At 35.3% G+C, this 17593-nt stretch overlaps 1 protein-coding gene across 2 annotated transcripts in view; it reads left to right on the top strand.

Annotated features, from left to right (window-relative positions):
• Positions 1-17593, top strand: part of LOC107681624 (trafficking protein particle complex subunit 9-like) — a 248577-nt gene that overhangs the window by 52550 nt on the left and 178434 nt on the right. For both annotated transcript variants that reach the window (XM_016477940.1, XM_016477939.1), the window contains one exon: positions 16549-16634. In XM_016477940.1, coding sequence (XP_016333426.1) covers positions 16549-16634 — 86 coding nt within the window. The remainder of the gene's footprint in view (positions 1-16548; positions 16635-17593) is intronic.

Below are 17593 nucleotides of genomic sequence, written 5' to 3'. Positions count from 1 at the left end.
AGCCGTTCGGCGTCTGTCCGCGGCGCCCAGCTACGTCGTGTTATACTTGTAAGAATTGTTCTAGACATGCTGACAATTTGAAGCTACAGCACAGCAGCTCTTCTTGTTGTCGCAGGTTGTTAGCAGAACTATGACTAAACTTTTGGGTGAAACTTGTTTACTTTTTTCTTACTTTTATTACTTGTGGAAAAACTTGAAACAATTTTAAATAAGTATAAAGAATGGCATTGGTTTTGTACATTTCATTTTTGTTTAACGTTATTAATAAAAATGTTGTTCAATTAGCATGTTTTTGTGTTTTGCTTTGGTACCGAAATTGGTATCGAGAACCGTGGATTTTCACTGGTATTGGTACCGAATACTGAAATTTTGGTACCGTGACAACACTAATCTCCCTTTGGAGTGGATTTGAGATTTGTAATTTTCTAGATCTTTTTTATGCCCAAACATTCACACTACACACTGACTAAAATTAAAATAGTGAAAAAGCATAATAGGACCCCTTTAACATGATTTTTGCCTGGCAGGTTATAAAACTGGCGAAAAAATCTTTAACATTAGATATGACTTAGCTCGCTTTCTGTTTTCAGTGGCGATGCTCTGCAAATGTGAATGACTCTTATGAGCTGTTTCTTTAATGATCCGTTCAGAAAGATTCTCAAGGTATCAGTTTGAATCAGTCTGAGCGCTTTACTGAATGAACTCACTGAATCAATGTGACTCACTCACTCCAAGTTTTTATTGTGTTCAGTGATGAACGTATCGAAATGAAGCATGTTTTGTGTACGTAAATGGATTCATTCGCCCAAAAGTAAAAATTGTCATCATTTATTTTTTGGTCCATATAATAAAAGGATATTATAGTTTTTCAAAATATTTCAATATAAGTCATACAGGTTTGGATCAACACAAGGGCGAGTAAATGATGACAGAATATTTATTTTTGGCTGAACTATCCCATTAAGGTTCTGAAACTTAAATTAGTATTATTAATGGATATCGTTCTTGTGAAAATGTGTTAAAGATATGTATTTGAGTGTTTATCTTTGTAATAAATACCACAGATTGGACATGTTACTCTCCAGAAAGTCTGTTTAGAGACTTTCCACGTCCGAGAGAGTGATGCCACACCTGATATCTGTGTCCAATAACCATTTATTTGCTCTCCGTTTGCACACCCGTCTAGTAATCACCAAAGGCCTTCACCTCACAGTCGCTTTCATATTCCTCCAACACCGGCGGTCGTGTCTCAAATCCACGAAATCCCGTTTTCCTCGTTTAGCAATTTCAATTATTCATTCCCTTCTTGCTTAACGGCTCCCACGCACTTTGCGGTGTCAAACGTGGCTTGTAAACGAGCCGCATTATACAATCCTCCTTCTTGTTTGATTGGTACAAGCCCGCTTAATAATTTCCCAGAATGCCACAGGCAGGAGGGGATGTGTCACGCCTGTCTCGAGGTAAGCCGAGCACCCAAGGCTAACGTTTCGGAGTCGCACACTTTCCCTGACAGAAAAATCTTTGAAAAATGTCACTTGTTTGTTGTTTTGCCGTCAAGGCTCCATTGGTTTGAATATTGTATGTGGCGATGACGCACCACACTAAATTTGGCCAGGCTGCATGTAATGAGCACCCAGGTAAACACTCCTCCGTTTGATTTGAGAACTGAAAAGAATGTTTGCATTGATTTTGGATTGTGTGTCTGTTTCTAACCCTGTGGTGTTGATATGTAAGCTAGTTAGTGCGTGTTTGTGCCAAATCAACTAGGCTATAGATGGTGTTTTCTTTGCTGTTCTGTTGCGCTCTTATTCTTGCCAGAAAGCAGTTTGACTCACACACACACACACACATACAGACAGACACACATGTTGATATGTAAGCTAGTTAGTGCGTGTTTGTGCCAAATCAACTAGGCTATAGATGGTGTTTTCTTTGCTGTTCTGTTGCACTCTTATTCTTGCCAGAAAGCAGTTTGACTCACACACACACACACACCCCCACCCACCAGATGTCTCTGGAGAGAAGACCTTTATCAAAGCGAACAGCCTCCACAAACACACACACACACACACACCGAGGCAGGGATTGCGTGAGGTACATTTAGTCGTGCATTAACTAAATCAACAAGGTATATGTGCATAATTGTATTTGACTGATGAGAGTGAAGTAGAAAATGTTTTTTGAAGCATTTGTATATAACCTAAATATTTTGAGAAGTTATATTTTGTGTGCAACTTGAATAGGGATGAGGGAAATCACAAATAAATGATCTGGTTCCATGAATGATCCGGGAAGAAATATTGGGAAGAAATGCAACTCCTTTGCCAAAATATGAGAGAATTTTGATTAAGCAGTTCTTGTAGAAAGTGCAGAAACTTTTTAATGACTTTTCATTGTCTTTTTAGGGGTGGCATAATTCAATAATTGGCCTACTGTGGAACACAAAATAAGATATTTTGAAAACTATTTTTCCATATAATGAAAGTCAATAGGCATGTAATGCCATTTTGGACTTCTTTTTGATTCAATAAAACCTGGCTTATCAGAATTAAGTTTTTTTGATTTTTATTTTTTTTAATGATTCCATAAAAAGAACCAGCCCATAAGACTCTTTTGTTCATGAATGTTTTTGATTTGCTAAAAAACTGACGCATAAGAATCATTTGATCTGTAGCATTTAAATTCACTAAAAAGAACCAGCTTACAGAAAAATAATCTTTAGTTTGGGAATCAGAAATGTCTTTGGTTCACTAAAATGAACCAGTTATAAGAATCATTCATTATAAAATGTTTTCTAATCACAAAAAAATAATAATTTGTTTCAAGAATCTGGAATGTTTTAAATTCGCTAAAAAGAATAGGCTTAGAAGAATAATTTGTTCTGGTGTCTGGAATATTTTTGATTCACTGAAAAGAACCGGCTCATGAGATTCATTCATTCTGAAATGTTTTTAAATTAGCAAAGAGAATTGGCTCATAAAAGTCTCTTCTTCAGATTTTTTTTTTTATTTGCTTAAAAAAACTGGTGTATGAGAATCCTTCGTTTGGTATCTGGAATGTTTTTGATTCACTAAAAAGAACCAGCTCATGAAATTCACTCATTCCGAAATGCTTTTAAATGATTAAAATGAATTGGCTCATAAAAGTCTCTTCTTCAGGAATGTTTTTATTCACTTAAATGGGGGTTGGGGGCTGGAAGATATTGGTTGCTGTTTATATCATGCTGTAGATTCAGTTGTGCGATGCTTATTTAGTGTGCTTTACAATCCTGGCTCTGCAAAAAAGAAATCCTACTCATATCCCAGTGGTCCTTCTTGTACTACAGTACATTATTTTCTTGCAGCGTTTAAACTCTAAACTCTGTTTACACACCTGTGATTCAATCTTTCGGACAGCCCACAGCTATTTGGAGTGAAGCCATGGGTTCAGCCCAACACAAATCTCACACCTTGATCCAAATACAATTTCAGGAAGTTCCATTGGAATATTCTCAAGCTTTGTCTCTCTAGTGCTTTCCATTTTAGAAAGTTTGACAGCCACCCTCACAAAAGCTGAAAGCTTCCGTAAATTTTCGGTATATATATATATTATATATATTTGTCTACCATAATGACCCATTCCAGCTGTCGGTAGCATATTTTGAGTGATTTTTTATGGAGTCTCTGATTATATTGCAGAGATCTCTGCTGTGATGCAAGCCAGCGCATCTGAATATTTGATATTCAGTCCAAAAGGAGCTTCTTTGTATGCACATGCTGTAAAACTGCTGGTTATGAGCCAAACAATTCTTCCCTCACCTCAAGGCTGCTATTAACAAAACACCCTGCCGCAATTTTAAATGGCACACTCAGAGATGAAAACAAGCAAGCTGCATTTAAAGATTCCCTGTTGCAGGTCTAAGGTCGTCACCATTAAAAAAAAACAAAACAAGTGCAAATGTGTATTTCCTTAATTATTAATTGCTTTGAAAAGATTTTTATGCATCTGTATTTCCACTTCTAACCACAAAGGCCATAATATGAAGTGCAGAATGGAATAAGATATTTGTGCAATGAAAAAAGTATTCATCTAAACAGTTGTTTCCCTGTATCAGACAGGCTGTTTTATCACATCATTGGGTGATCTGGGTTTTGTTCATCTACTTTTTCATGAATGTTTGGACATTCTACTTATTGATCATACTTTTTTTGCATACTATGGTAGGGATGTGTGCATATTCAGATGTGACTTATTAAACTGGATTGAAGAAAGTATTTAAAAAAAGAAGCTCATCAGCGTTAAAACATAGTGGCAGCAAAGGTTTTCGAGTACAACAGGCCTGTGTAATTATCTCTGTGACATCTAGTGACCTTGTGTTCTCTTCAGAGTTATTCTGAACGATCTGATCTAAACTGTGCCTCTGGTAATGCTTTAATCTGACGTCCAGATCTGTGAGCTTGACCGGAACTAACCAAAAAGAACAGAATGAGTCTAAGAATGTACAAAACGGTTGTGTGCATGACAATCATGCCGTTATTTCTGCAGTGCTAGATGTCTGTAAAGAACATGCAGTTAGGGCTGTGCAAAAAAATCGAATGCGATTTTCATGCACATCTCGTCAGTAAAGCCACTTCTGTGATTAGTAGTAAATCTCCAGCACGCGCTTTCAGATGGAGTGGCATTTACTACACAGAGCCGTAGATCACTGACAAGCTACGCAAAATCACGTTCAAAATCGCAGGCGATTCATTGCCGATTATGAACGCGATTTTGTGTAGCTTGTCAGTGAGCTACGGCTCTGTGTAGTAAATGCCGCTCCATCTGAAAGCATGTGCTGGAGATTTACTACTAATCACAGAAGCGGCTTTACTGACGAGATGGGCATGAAAATCGCTGTAACAACAACTTTAATAATAAAATAAACACAAAACAGTGCGACAGCCCCTCACGGACGACTGCCGCGCACAAACAGAACCAAAACACAAAATAAAGCCCAGGCCTGGTCATCTCTCATCCTTCACTGTCATCACTCCTCCTTTTATCCTTCCGGAGCTCCTCTGTGGGACTCGAGACCGGTGAGTGGTGCAGGTGTCGCGCATTATCATTAACTCCACCACCCCACTCATCACAATCGCATTAGATTTTTTGCAAAGCCCTACATGCAATATTGATTAATAACATAGATATGCTATTAACAACTGATTAAAAACATCACAGTAATCCACAAATAATACACACGAGTCTAGTCCATCAATTAAAGTCTTGTAAAGCAAAAAGCTGTGCGCTTGTAAGAAACACATTTATCAAGACTTTTTTTTTTACTTTAAACTGTTGCTTCCAGCTAAAATATGAGTCCTCTATCCATAATATTGCTTTTTCCAGTGGAAACAGAGTTGTCTTGTCTGACCGCAGTGGATTGAAGAAACTGGAGGAAATGGTTTATGGATTATAGACTCATACTTTGGCCAGAAACAATGGTTTAAAATGTAAACGTTTCTTACAAGCATAGTTTTTCACTTCTCGAGATGTTAACTGATGGGCTGGAGTCATGTGGATTACTTGTGGATTATTGTGACGTTTTATCTGGTGAGCATGTGATGTAATGCTACATTTCTCCAAATCTCGTATTTTCATGCCTTATAGTTGCATTTAGCAGATTAGAGCTACTTGATTAATATAGTTTACGTTTTGTGATGATACAAGCAGTCAGTATAGTGTGCATTAATGGTTTCTTTTCTTGTTAAATCTCCTGTCTGGTTTTTTCCATTAATGACAGCAGGCTTCATAATGCATTTATCATTTGCAATTTGACACATTTGCGAGGGAAACTGAATGTTGAGCTGGACATAATGTAGGATGGGACTTGATTTAGTCCATCATGATTGTGCTTTGTTAGGCTGTGATATCATTGGCTGTTATTACACAGCTGTCTAGAATACTTGATTTTAATTGGTCAGTCTTGGAATTAACAATCCCTATATTTATTTCATGTTGACTTGAAGTGAAAGTGTTGCTGTTTAGTCTAGCATTTCATGCAGGTTTCTTTCAAGTGAGATGATTTTATCAGCTGTAGCGCGTGTTGATCCAACATGGCTGCTGTCGGCAGGATGGGACTTGATTTAGTCCATCATGATTGTGCTTTGTTAGGCTGTGATATCATTGGCTGTTATTACACAGCTGTCTAGAATACTTGATTTTAATTGGTCAGTCTTGGAATTAACAATCCCTATATTTATTTCATGTTGACTTGAAGTGAAAGTGTTGCTGTTTAGTCTAGAATTTCATGCAGGTTTCTTTCAAGTGAGATGATTTTATCAGCTGTAGCGTGTGTTGATCCAACATGGCTGCTGTCGGCGCTATCAGTTTATGAACTCAACCAGCCGTGCTGCTTTTGCCTGGTGTAACTTTCTGGAAATAGATACAGTAAACCGAAAAAGTACACGGTGTCTGAATGTCATTTCATTCGATATAACATTTGATGATTATTTTGTGGATGTATGAAGTCAGTTCTCCTCATGTTTTCATTTTCAGCACTAAATGTACTGTTTTATAATTCAAAACCTAGCAAATATCTCTAATCTAATGCATTGACATTTGGACATTAAGTTTCTAAATGTTTTTTCCGGCTGCTGTATATGGATGTGCATATTTGTACTGTATTGACTAGAAGGTGAGCTCTTGAGGGGTTCTTGTTCAGCATTGTGGTTGTTTTGTGGTTTTATGTGGAGTGAGGTGTATCTCACAGGGTAAACTGTGTTTTCAGAAGAGCCAAAGGGCAGATATCCTCCGTCTCTCAGCATGGACGAATCTCAGAAGCGGTGCAGGTGTCTGGAGTTGTGTGTCTTCCAGCGGAACAGCAGGAGGAGAGAGCTTTATCCTGTCTCCTAAACGGATGGCTATTGTAGGGAGAGAGAGATATCTCCTCCTCCATTACGCACGTAATGAGGCATTAAACACTCTTTAACATCTTTATCAGGACTTTGTCTCAGGCGGCCTCTCGGCCTGATGCTGTTTCAGCGGTTTGTACAAGCAGTCCAATTTTAGGAATACTTACAAATTAAAGGGGCCATATCAGTGGAAACAGGATTTTTCATACTTCATACTAGATTTTTTCATATTCATTCATTAATTTGTTCGTTCTGTTAGCGCCGACATGTAGCGCAGTTGCGCTTTGGGTGTTCCGAGTTGCTTTCCCGAACCCGTCCCCCTCTCTCTCTCCCATTCGCTTTCTGTTAGATCTCCACTGTCCTATCAAGAAAAATGCAAAAATGCCAAAAAAATTAATTAATTCATTAATTAATTCATTCAATTTAAAATACATAATTATATAAATAAATGATACTTAAAATAAATAAAAATGCCTTTAAATACATAGTTTTAAAATGTATAATTAGTAATTTAAAATAGGTTTATTTAAAATAAACGAATAAATAATTAAAAAATGAAAATACATTTTAAATAAGTGCATAATGATTTAACATTTATAATGAATAAACCATTATTTAAAATAATAAATTATGTGAAATAAATGAATAATTTCAAATATATAAATGAACAAAAAAATGAAAATGTTTTTATTGTATAATTTCTAATGAATGCATGTCATTTAAAATAAATAATTTAAAATGACGAAACATATAAAAAAGATATATAAAAATCTTTCGTTTTTAATCCTTGTTTATGTAAAAAAAAATTGATACAATTTACATAATCATTTATTTATTTATTTACTTAAATCATTATGCATTTAAGTTTAATTTAATTATTTTTAAATAATTAACAAATGACTAATAGATGATTGCAAGCATAGGCCTGTTTTATATTTTAATCTATTTTTAGTATCTACTTTTACTAATTAGCAGCACTGTAATATAGGAATTAATGCAATAATTCAATGTTAGTTTATTGGTCGTCTTGACTCATTTATATGTCATATTTTGCATGCATTTATGTATGAGTAGTAGTATCTCGGTGTGTGTGTGTGTTGCATGTGGGTGAACAGCTGCTCACACGCTGTGTGCGTGCTGATAATCAGCACTTTCTAACGAGCCAATTCATCTCTCGTTAACATTTGTTATGACCTGCAGGAGTTCCCACGCGGGGAGTTCTCACTCTCCCATGATTTTCAGACTGCATGTGCAAAACTCTCACTTCCCCAGATCTGTAATGTAGCCACTGGGCTGTTGTCTTAGTGGTCAGGCAGCATTGCAATTGGGAAGAGAGCCGTGTGAAAAAGGTGCTTGTTAGTGAACAGATGGAGGTTTTCTCACTTTCCCCACTCACTGTAAAAGCCCTGAAAGCTTCCTGACCCCTATAGATGGGATTCGGCGACAGTGACAGGTGCATCCATCCTGCGTCTTGGGTCTAGGTCCGCATACGTCTTCACCTGCCAGATCTCAACACCACTTAGAGTGGTTTATCGCGAGGCCACGCTCAAAAGGGCAAATATTTGACATGCTTGTGTATGTGGGATGTCCATAGCAGACCCACAATCCCTGTTTGCTAAGCTGTAATGGACAACGACACAGTGTGGGGCCATATAATGACTGTCGGCCTGCTGGAGAGAAACACACACCCAAAAGCACAGGTCGTATATAAAGAGATTTTAGCACAGAAACGTCTAATGTAGGCTAGAAGGGCTTCTTAATTAGATTGCTCTGACATTTGCAATTGTATGACCTTGGGAATGGCGTATTGGAAGTAGTTTTAGTATGCGTACTGTATTTTCTGTATGCCCTACTACAATTTTCCAAAATATGATGTATGCAGAGCACACTGCACTACCACATCCCACAATGCAGTGCTCTCAACTTGACCCTTTATATTTTATTTGCCCTTATTTGATCAGACTCTCATTTTACACAAAACTGTAACAATACAAGTGCATATCTGAATTATGCCATTAACATTTCATTGAAATCATTATAACTGCAAATTAATATCTTTATCAGGACTTTGTCTCAGGTGGCCTCGAAGCCTGATTATGTTTTAGCGGTTTGTAAAAGCAGTCCAGCTTTAGGAAAACATATTAGTGGAAACAGGAATTTTCAGATTCTTTTAACGCTTATTGTACTTATTGTATGTAGATAGTGTTTTTTTCTTTAATTATTTAAAATAATTTGTTAAATTAATTTTTAAATGATTTATTTCAGAGCGCAGTGGTGGCCTGTGAGCGTTAACCCATCCCTAACAGCCTCGTACACTTATTTAAAAGATATTTCACTCCACTTGTAGCATGCGCTCATACACTCAGGGCTGCATAATAGTAAACAGTTCTGCTTTTGTGTAGCTGCAGAGGTTTGAAGAACATGAAGTTCAGCTCGATGTGAGTCATTCAGGAGAGCTCCTCACTAATGCAGAGCAGCACTGATACAGAATTGATGGTGAATCTCTGCGGAGGTTTCGTTTGGAGAGTTGAGTCAGCTACACTTGAGCAGGGTTTCCTGTCGTCTTCAAGAGCAGCCGTCACATGAGTGTGTGAGTCACTGCCGAGGGATGTTAATGCAGAGTGTGCTTGTGTTTCGTATGTACAGAGATCTGGATTAGAAGAAAAAAAAAACATTGCTTTCTGGACTGATGACTGATTGGTCATGACAAGGGCTCTTTCTTTTATTTGTTCTTTGTGGCTGTCTTTTGAACAGTAGAGCTCAGTGAAAAATCGTTGACATCCAGAAGATTCTATTTTATAATAGAAAACAATTACTTTGGATTGTAATAATATTTTGCAGTATAATTGTTTTCTGTATTTTTGATCAAATAAATGTAGCCATGGTGAGCATAAGTATTGAAGCCTGTTGGTACCATGGGAAAACATAAAAAAGTTAATTGTGGCTTTTTATCTCATAGTTTAGACTTTTTTCTTGCAATTCTGCATTTATATCTCACAATTCTGCGTTTATATCTCACAATTCTGTGTTTATATCTCACAATTCTGTGTTTGTATCTCACAATACTGCATTTATATCTCACAATTCTGCGTTTATATCTCACAATTCTGTGTTTATATCTCACAATTCTGCATTTATATCTCACAATTCTGTGTTTATATCTCACAATTCTGTGTTTATATCTCACAATACTGCATTTATATCTCACAATTCTGTTTATATCTCACAGTTCTGTTTATATCTCACAATTCTGTGTTTATATCTCACAATTCTGCATTTATATCTCACAATTCTGTTTATATCTCACAATTTTGTGTTTATATCTCACAATTCTGTTCATACCTCACAATTTTATTGTGATTCTGAATGTATATCTCGCAATTCTGAGTTTGTGTCTTGCAATTCTGTCTTTATTTCTCACAATTCTGTTTATATCTCACAATTCTGTTTATATCTCACAATTCTGTGTTTATATCTCACAATTTTGTTTATCTCACACTTCTGTTTATATCTCACAATTCTGCATTTATATCTCACAATTTTGTTTATATCTCACTATTGTGTTTATATCACACAATACTGTTTATATCTCACAATTCTGCATTTATATCTCATAATTCTGTTTATATCTCACTATTCTGCATTTATATCTCACAATTCTATTTATATCATTCTGTTTATATCTCACACATTTGTGTTTATATCTCACAGTTCTGTTTATATCTCACAATTCTGCGTTTATATCTCACAATTCTGCATTTATACCTCACAATTCTGCGTTTATATCTCACAATTCTGCATTTATTTCTCACAATTCTGTATTTATATCTCACAATTATGCATTTATATCTCACAATTATTCATTTATATCTCACAATTATGCATTTAAATCTCAATTCTACATTTATATCTCAAAATTCTGCATTTTTATCTCATAATTCTATTTATATCTCACAATTATGTGTTTATGTCTCACAATTCTGCGTTTATATCTCGCAGACTTAAATGCGACAAAGTTACACTACCAGACCCGTTCAACAAAATGTTGAGGCAAGAATGTTTTTCTACAGACCTGTCTGAATTACCGGAGGTTAGTCAGGTACACATCTTTGAATACTGTTAAGCCTAGACGAAGCTTCATCAGGACCACAAGAAACTGCTCGGGAAGGCTAAGTATGGTTGATGATGCATTCCATGTTGCTGTCAGGTAAATGAGGAGGGTGAAAAACACAGAAATAGATGGTAGACCAGTGTAAAAATGAGTGTGCTTGTCATCATTTAAAATAAAATCGGACAGACTGACAAACATATGATCTTGTAGTTGTTTTTCTTGAGATTCCAGTTTCTTCTCCAGTGAAGCCATTTTTCTTTTTAATTCAATGTTTCCATTCTGTAGCTGGTCAATGTCTGCCATTGACAGATCTGTACCCACAGCAGTGCATCCTTCTTCGGGGTCAGCCTGTGTGACCTCTAAGGAAGGTGAATCCATGGGCTCAACCACAGATGATCTCCTCTGACTCCTCTGGTATCGCTCCAACTTCTGTGAACCATCAGTGGTGTTTTTGTGTGCGAATATTGATGGAACATAATCAGGATGGCATGGGTCCACTGATGGTGCACCTAAAATAAAACAAGTGACACCTTGCTGAGCATCATACATACTTTGCATAATCCATCAATGTTCTGGTTACCTGCACATTTTTGTGTAAAAAATTCATTCTATGATATTGCTTAAAAATGATTAAAACATTAGTAGCCTACTATTACAATGAAATTAGATCAAAGTCAAATTTATTTGTAGCACTTTTCACAATGCATTGTTACAAAGAAGCTTTAAAGATAAAATGTATCAGTGATAATGTGGTAAATTCGTCAGTGAAAATGTAGTGAAAGTACTTATTTAGTAATTCATTTAAAGCTTCATTAGAAAAGCTATGCGTTATTGTATTTGTTGTCCCCAGGGAGCAAGCCAAAGGCGACTGTTAAAATAATGTGTTATAGTTCAAATCGTAGCTAAAGCGAATCAACTACTACATTGAGGTAACGTTACTGTGTAAAATTAATGTATACAATGTTATCTACGTGTGTACCAATAAATGTAGCTAATTCATAACTATTGCAGGCTTGTTACTGGTCAGCTAGCTAATATCTGTCGTTTATCATGAGTTTGTTACCTGTAACGAAGTGAGTGTTACAGATCCTTGAATTCTTGCCTGGCAGCCAAGCCTCTCTTCGCACAGCGGTTATCCATGCTTGCCGTCTCGTCTGGTCTTTAGGAAACTGAAAAATTGTAGGAATTTTTTTTATTTTTGACAAGGCGTTTGTTCCAGAGGTCAGGTTGCATCTCACAGCACAACAAGCTGAGCCCAACTTCGGTCTACTCATCACCTTAACTTTAACTGCGTTTGTTGTAGTCGGCGCCATACTAGAGAGACCACTGATCCATATATAATGACTATATAATATTATATAATTATAATAATATCATTATAATTATTATATACAGTGAGTCTGACCGATAAGCAAACACAGACCGGAAGTTAACTTAGGGCCAGACGTGTGACCATGGTAACGCGTGTGCGTTCGATGAAACCGTCTATATCTCACAGTTCTATGTTTATGTCTCACAATTCTGTTTATATCTCACAATTCTGTGTTTATATCCCACAGTTCTGTGTTTATATCTCACAGTTCTGTGTTTATATCTCACAATTCTGTTTATATCTCACAATTCTGTTTATATCTCACAATTCTGTTTATATCACAGTTCTGTTTATATCTCACTATTCTGTGTTTATATAACAATACTGTTTATATCTCACAATTCTGCATTTATATCTCATAATTCTGTTTATATCTCACTATTCTGCATTTATATCTCACAATTCTATTTATATCTCACAATTCTGCATTTATATATCATAATTCTATTTATATTTCACAATTATGTGTTTATATCTCACAGTTCTGTTTATATCTCACAATTCTGCATTTATATCTCACAATTCTGTTTATATCTCACAATTATGCATTTATATCTCACAATTATGCATTTATATCACAATTATGCATTTATATCTCACAGTTCTATGTTTATATGTCACAATTCTGTTTATATCTCACAGTTATGTTTATATCTCACAATTCTGTTTATATCTCACAGTTATGTTTATATCTCACAGTTCTGCGTTTATTTCTCACAATTCTTTATTTATTTCTCACAATTCTGCATTTATTTCGCAATTCTGCATTTATATCTGACAATTCTGTTTATATCTCACAATTATGCATTTATATCTCACAATTCTGCATTTATTTCTCACAATTCTGCATTTATTTCTCACAATTCTGCATTTATTTCTCACAATTCTGCATTTATTTCTCACAATTCTGCATTTATTTCTCACAATTCTGCATTTATTTCTCACAATTCTGCATTTATTTCTCACAATTCTGCATTTATTTCTCACAATTCTGCATTTATTTCTCACAATTCTGCATTTATTTCTCACAATTCTGCATTTATTTCTCACAATTCTGCATTTATTTCTCAATTCTGCATTTATATCTCACAGTTCTATGTTTATATCTCACAATTCTGTTTATATCTCACAGTTCTGCGTTTATATCTCTCACAATTCTGTTTATATCTCACAGTTCTGCGTTTATTTCTCACAGTTCTGCGTTTATATCTCACAGTTCTGCGCTTATATCTCACAGTTCTGCGTTTATATCTCACAATTCTGTTTATACCACACAATTCTGCATTTATATCTCAGAATTGTGTATTTATATCTCACAATTGTGCATTTACATCTCACAATTCTGTGTTTATATCTCACAGTTATGCGTTTATGTGCATTTATATCTTGCAAATTCTGAGTTTTTCTCTGAAAAAAAGTCAGAATTGTTTGAGAAAGACTGAATTTCAAGGAAAAAAAATTCAAAATTGTGAGATTTAAAAAGTCACAATGAAATAAAATTAATAAATTATTTAATTAAGTTTCTTGGTTAGTATACGAGACCTTTTAGAAAAAAATTCTTACTGGCCCCAAACTTTTAAACAGTAGTGCCTGTATGTAATTGATTGATATCTCTTTATATTTCTCTCTCCTCCATCTCCCTTCCACTCCAGTTCCATGTATGTTTCATGTTATAATGTATCATACGGCTTCAAGTCAGTGTCTCCTTTAGGTCCTTGTGTGAAGAGAGTTCTAGAAACTGAGGTGGAAAGTTGAGTTTCTTTGAGGAGGGATTTCTTTCTTCTTCACTGTTTCTCTGCGTGGCATAGAAGAGCGTAACACCCCCATCTCATATATCTATCACAAGTTCACTTGTTATTTCTTTTCCCAATTTTACATTATTTAGTGAGTTCAAGGAAATATTTATGATTTATCCTGCTGCTCATTAAACTGAACCCTTGAGCCAACAAAAAGTTTTCCTTTTCAGATGATTTCGCCCAGTCCGAACAAACTATAGGATTAATATTAAGCAAAAGTAAAAAAGCCTTTAACTCTTTATTTTTATGCCACAGTACTGAGGTAAAATGAATTGCGATGGCTGTTTCATGTTGACCTAAACTGCCAGATTTCAGACTCAGCAGGTGGATTTGTCTGTGTTCTCATCCTCTGGTGTCCATAAGCAGAGCCACAGGGCCTTTGTGTGGCATCCAGCTCAAATGAAATGCTTAAACCGCCTCGTGGGCTTCTCCCTTAAGGGGGATATTACATTTAATTGGCCTGTCCTGGCCTGTCCTGTCCCCTTCTCATCATTTCAGAAGTCTGTGCTGTCTTCTGATGCATTAATCACATGGAAAACCATCTTCCACACCGGGTTTCATAGCATCTATATTAAAGAAGCTCCTTTTTCAACCCTGCTTTAATTTCCCTCAGGAGTGAAGCCTGGCGTTTACTCTGTGTCAGTTCAGTGTAGCCCAACAGTGCGTTCACGCTGGATTTATGTACCAGTTTGGAATGGATTATTAGATTCCTGATGGAAATGGAAAAATACAGTGTTTGGAAGAGAAAATCCATGATGATTTGAAGACACTTGAAACTATTTGCCCTAAACTAAAGGGGTTTCTATAAAGGGAACAAAGGGGTGGCTATTACTCTCTCTCTCTCTCTCTCTCTATCTCTCTCTCACTCACTCACTCACTCACTCACTCACACAAACACACACACACACACACACTTATTTTATTTATTTATTATTCATTTTTTTATTTACCTTTTTATTTTGACTATTATTTATTAACTTTTATGTACTTGTTTGATTAATTTATTAACTTATTTTTTATTTTATTTAGTGTTACTTTTTTATTTAAATTTCGGATTTACTTTTATTTACATTTATTTACTTTTATGTACTTATGTATTTATTTATTTATGTTAGTTTTAATTTATTTACTTTTATTTGCTTACCTTTATATACTTGATTGGTAATTCATTTGTTTTATTTACTCATTTTATATGTTTACTCTTATTTGCTTTCATTTATTTATGCACTTTTATTAATTTACATCTTTATTTTTTATTTATTTTCTTGTTTAAATTTTTATTTATTTACTTGTTTATTTTACATATCACAGCTTATTCCTATCAATATCACTTTCTTCTTACATAAATTATTTCAATATTTCATGTTTATCATTATTTAGGTATTTGGTAAGTAGCTGTGTCAAAAACCTGAATAATGTACAAAATGAACTCGAAAAAAATGAAATGAATGAAAAACCTGTTTTTTTTATTTGATTTGATTTATTTCTGTCTGTCTGTCTGTCTGTAAAAATAAAATTAAAATGAAAATAACTGTGAAAAAACAGCTGTGTGAAAAACCTGGATAATGTACAAAATGATCTCCCTGTTATTTTATTTTATTTTATTTTATCGTCTGTCTGTCTGTCTGTCTGTCTGTGTTATATAGTTATTTTTGTTAGAAATTCAACCCCCAAATAATTTGATCTGTTTATTCAAGTAATTTTTTTTTTTTTTTTTTTTTAACTCATCCGCAAATTAGGCATTTCACAATGAAAACCATTTCTTTTTAGTGTGAAATACACAATGAGCTCCAGATTCATGGAATTGATAAGAAATGTCAAAAATAACCGTATTTTAGAGGCGATGGACAAGAATAGATACAGTTGGTTTTCATTCTTTGAAAATAATGAATGCGTTCTAAACTCCATATGGCCTTCAGCGGCGGATGATTATTAGTGTGAGACGGGGCTCTGGTTAATTTGAGCGTGAAATCTGCAAGCATACTGTAGATAATATAGTGAATACATCTCCTCCCGAGGGAACGAGGGGCCATTGTTTGGAAACACTTAATCAGTATCAGACTCTGTCTCTGGATTAATTGAAAAGCTCAGTAGAGTAACTCCAGTTCACTAGCTTCCAGCTCTGGAGGATTTACTCAGAAACATAGAGCAAAATTCAGCTGAAGAGAATCATATAGTGTTCCTGTTGCTTAACTGGTAGCAACCGTAGTGCTAGGAACACCAAGGTCATGGGTTTGATTTTGGTCGTCATTTATAGAGCCGTGCATGCAAGCATATTGATCAGGCCTGTCAACATCAATGAATCATCTTATATTTAAGAGCTTAATGCTTTTCGTTCTTTATGCATTTATACAGTGTGCTGCTTTTCGTTTATGTGTGTGTGTGTGTGTGTGTGTGTTGCAGATTTCCAGTGGGTGCAGGGCGACGTGTGTGAGGTGCAGTTGATGGTCTATAATCCGATGCCATTTGAGCTGCGGGTCGAAAACATGGTAAGCATACAGTATTTGATTTAAAAAATATTTGATGATGTTATAAAATGAAATAATAAATTCGTTTGGGGCTTGACATTAACACCTGCCAAATGCGGGTGGATTTCAGCAGTGGGTGGGTAACAAGGTCACTCCCTATTACTTAATAGATCAAAAACCCATCTGGCTTTTTTGACTACAAAAAAATGAATTCTAATCCTTCCACTAGCCACTTTGTCGGGCTAAATTTTATATACAGTAACAGAGCTTGACATTAATTTTTGTCTGGGACAAGTGGATTTTTTGAAAGGGCAAGTGAAAGAAGAGAATTGTACTTGCCCGACCGGACAACAAATCTGATTAAAACATCTAATTAGGGAAGCACCGAAATTTCGGCAAGATTCGGTGTAAACGGTAGTGTTGGGTTCGAGTCCACCTAAGTCAAGTCCGAGTCTTTAATCAATCGAGTCCGAGTCAAGTCCGAGTCCAAAATGGGTCCCAACGAAGCTCTATTATTTATTAGTATCTTAACATTGTTTTAACCTTTACAACTAGAAAAACGCAATATCCATTTAAATGTAACAAAAGCAAACCTCTATTGAATCTTGCCATTTTGATTTTTGATTAATAATCAGTGTCCTGCTTTGCTTAGCAAACTTAAAGTCATGTACAGAAGTTATGGTTGAATTGATTTATGTATTGTGATATTTTTCAAAGTGAAACAGGTTTTAGAATGTGAAAAATTAAAGGGTGGGACTTGACTTTATTAATCGTTAAAGTAAATGTATAAATTCAAGGGTGGGGGTAAAGGAGTAAGTATCTTGGTGAATGGGACCTTAAGAGCAGAAAATGCACCTTTTATCTCAATAAAAAACAAGCTTTATATAATTTGTACGATTTTTAATGAAATATTAATTTTGAATAATCAAAATTAGTGTCTGCTTATTCTATTCATCAGTGTTTGAACCATTAAAGAAGAA

Source organism: Sinocyclocheilus anshuiensis, unplaced genomic scaffold, assembly GCF_001515605.1.
Source record: "Sinocyclocheilus anshuiensis isolate Anshui unplaced genomic scaffold, SAMN03320099.WGS_v1.1 scaffold1524, whole genome shotgun sequence".
Taxonomy (NCBI): domain Eukaryota; kingdom Metazoa; phylum Chordata; class Actinopteri; order Cypriniformes; family Cyprinidae; genus Sinocyclocheilus; species Sinocyclocheilus anshuiensis.
The sequence above is the reverse complement of the archived record's forward strand: the minus strand, read 5'-3'. Positions and strand labels throughout refer to the sequence as shown.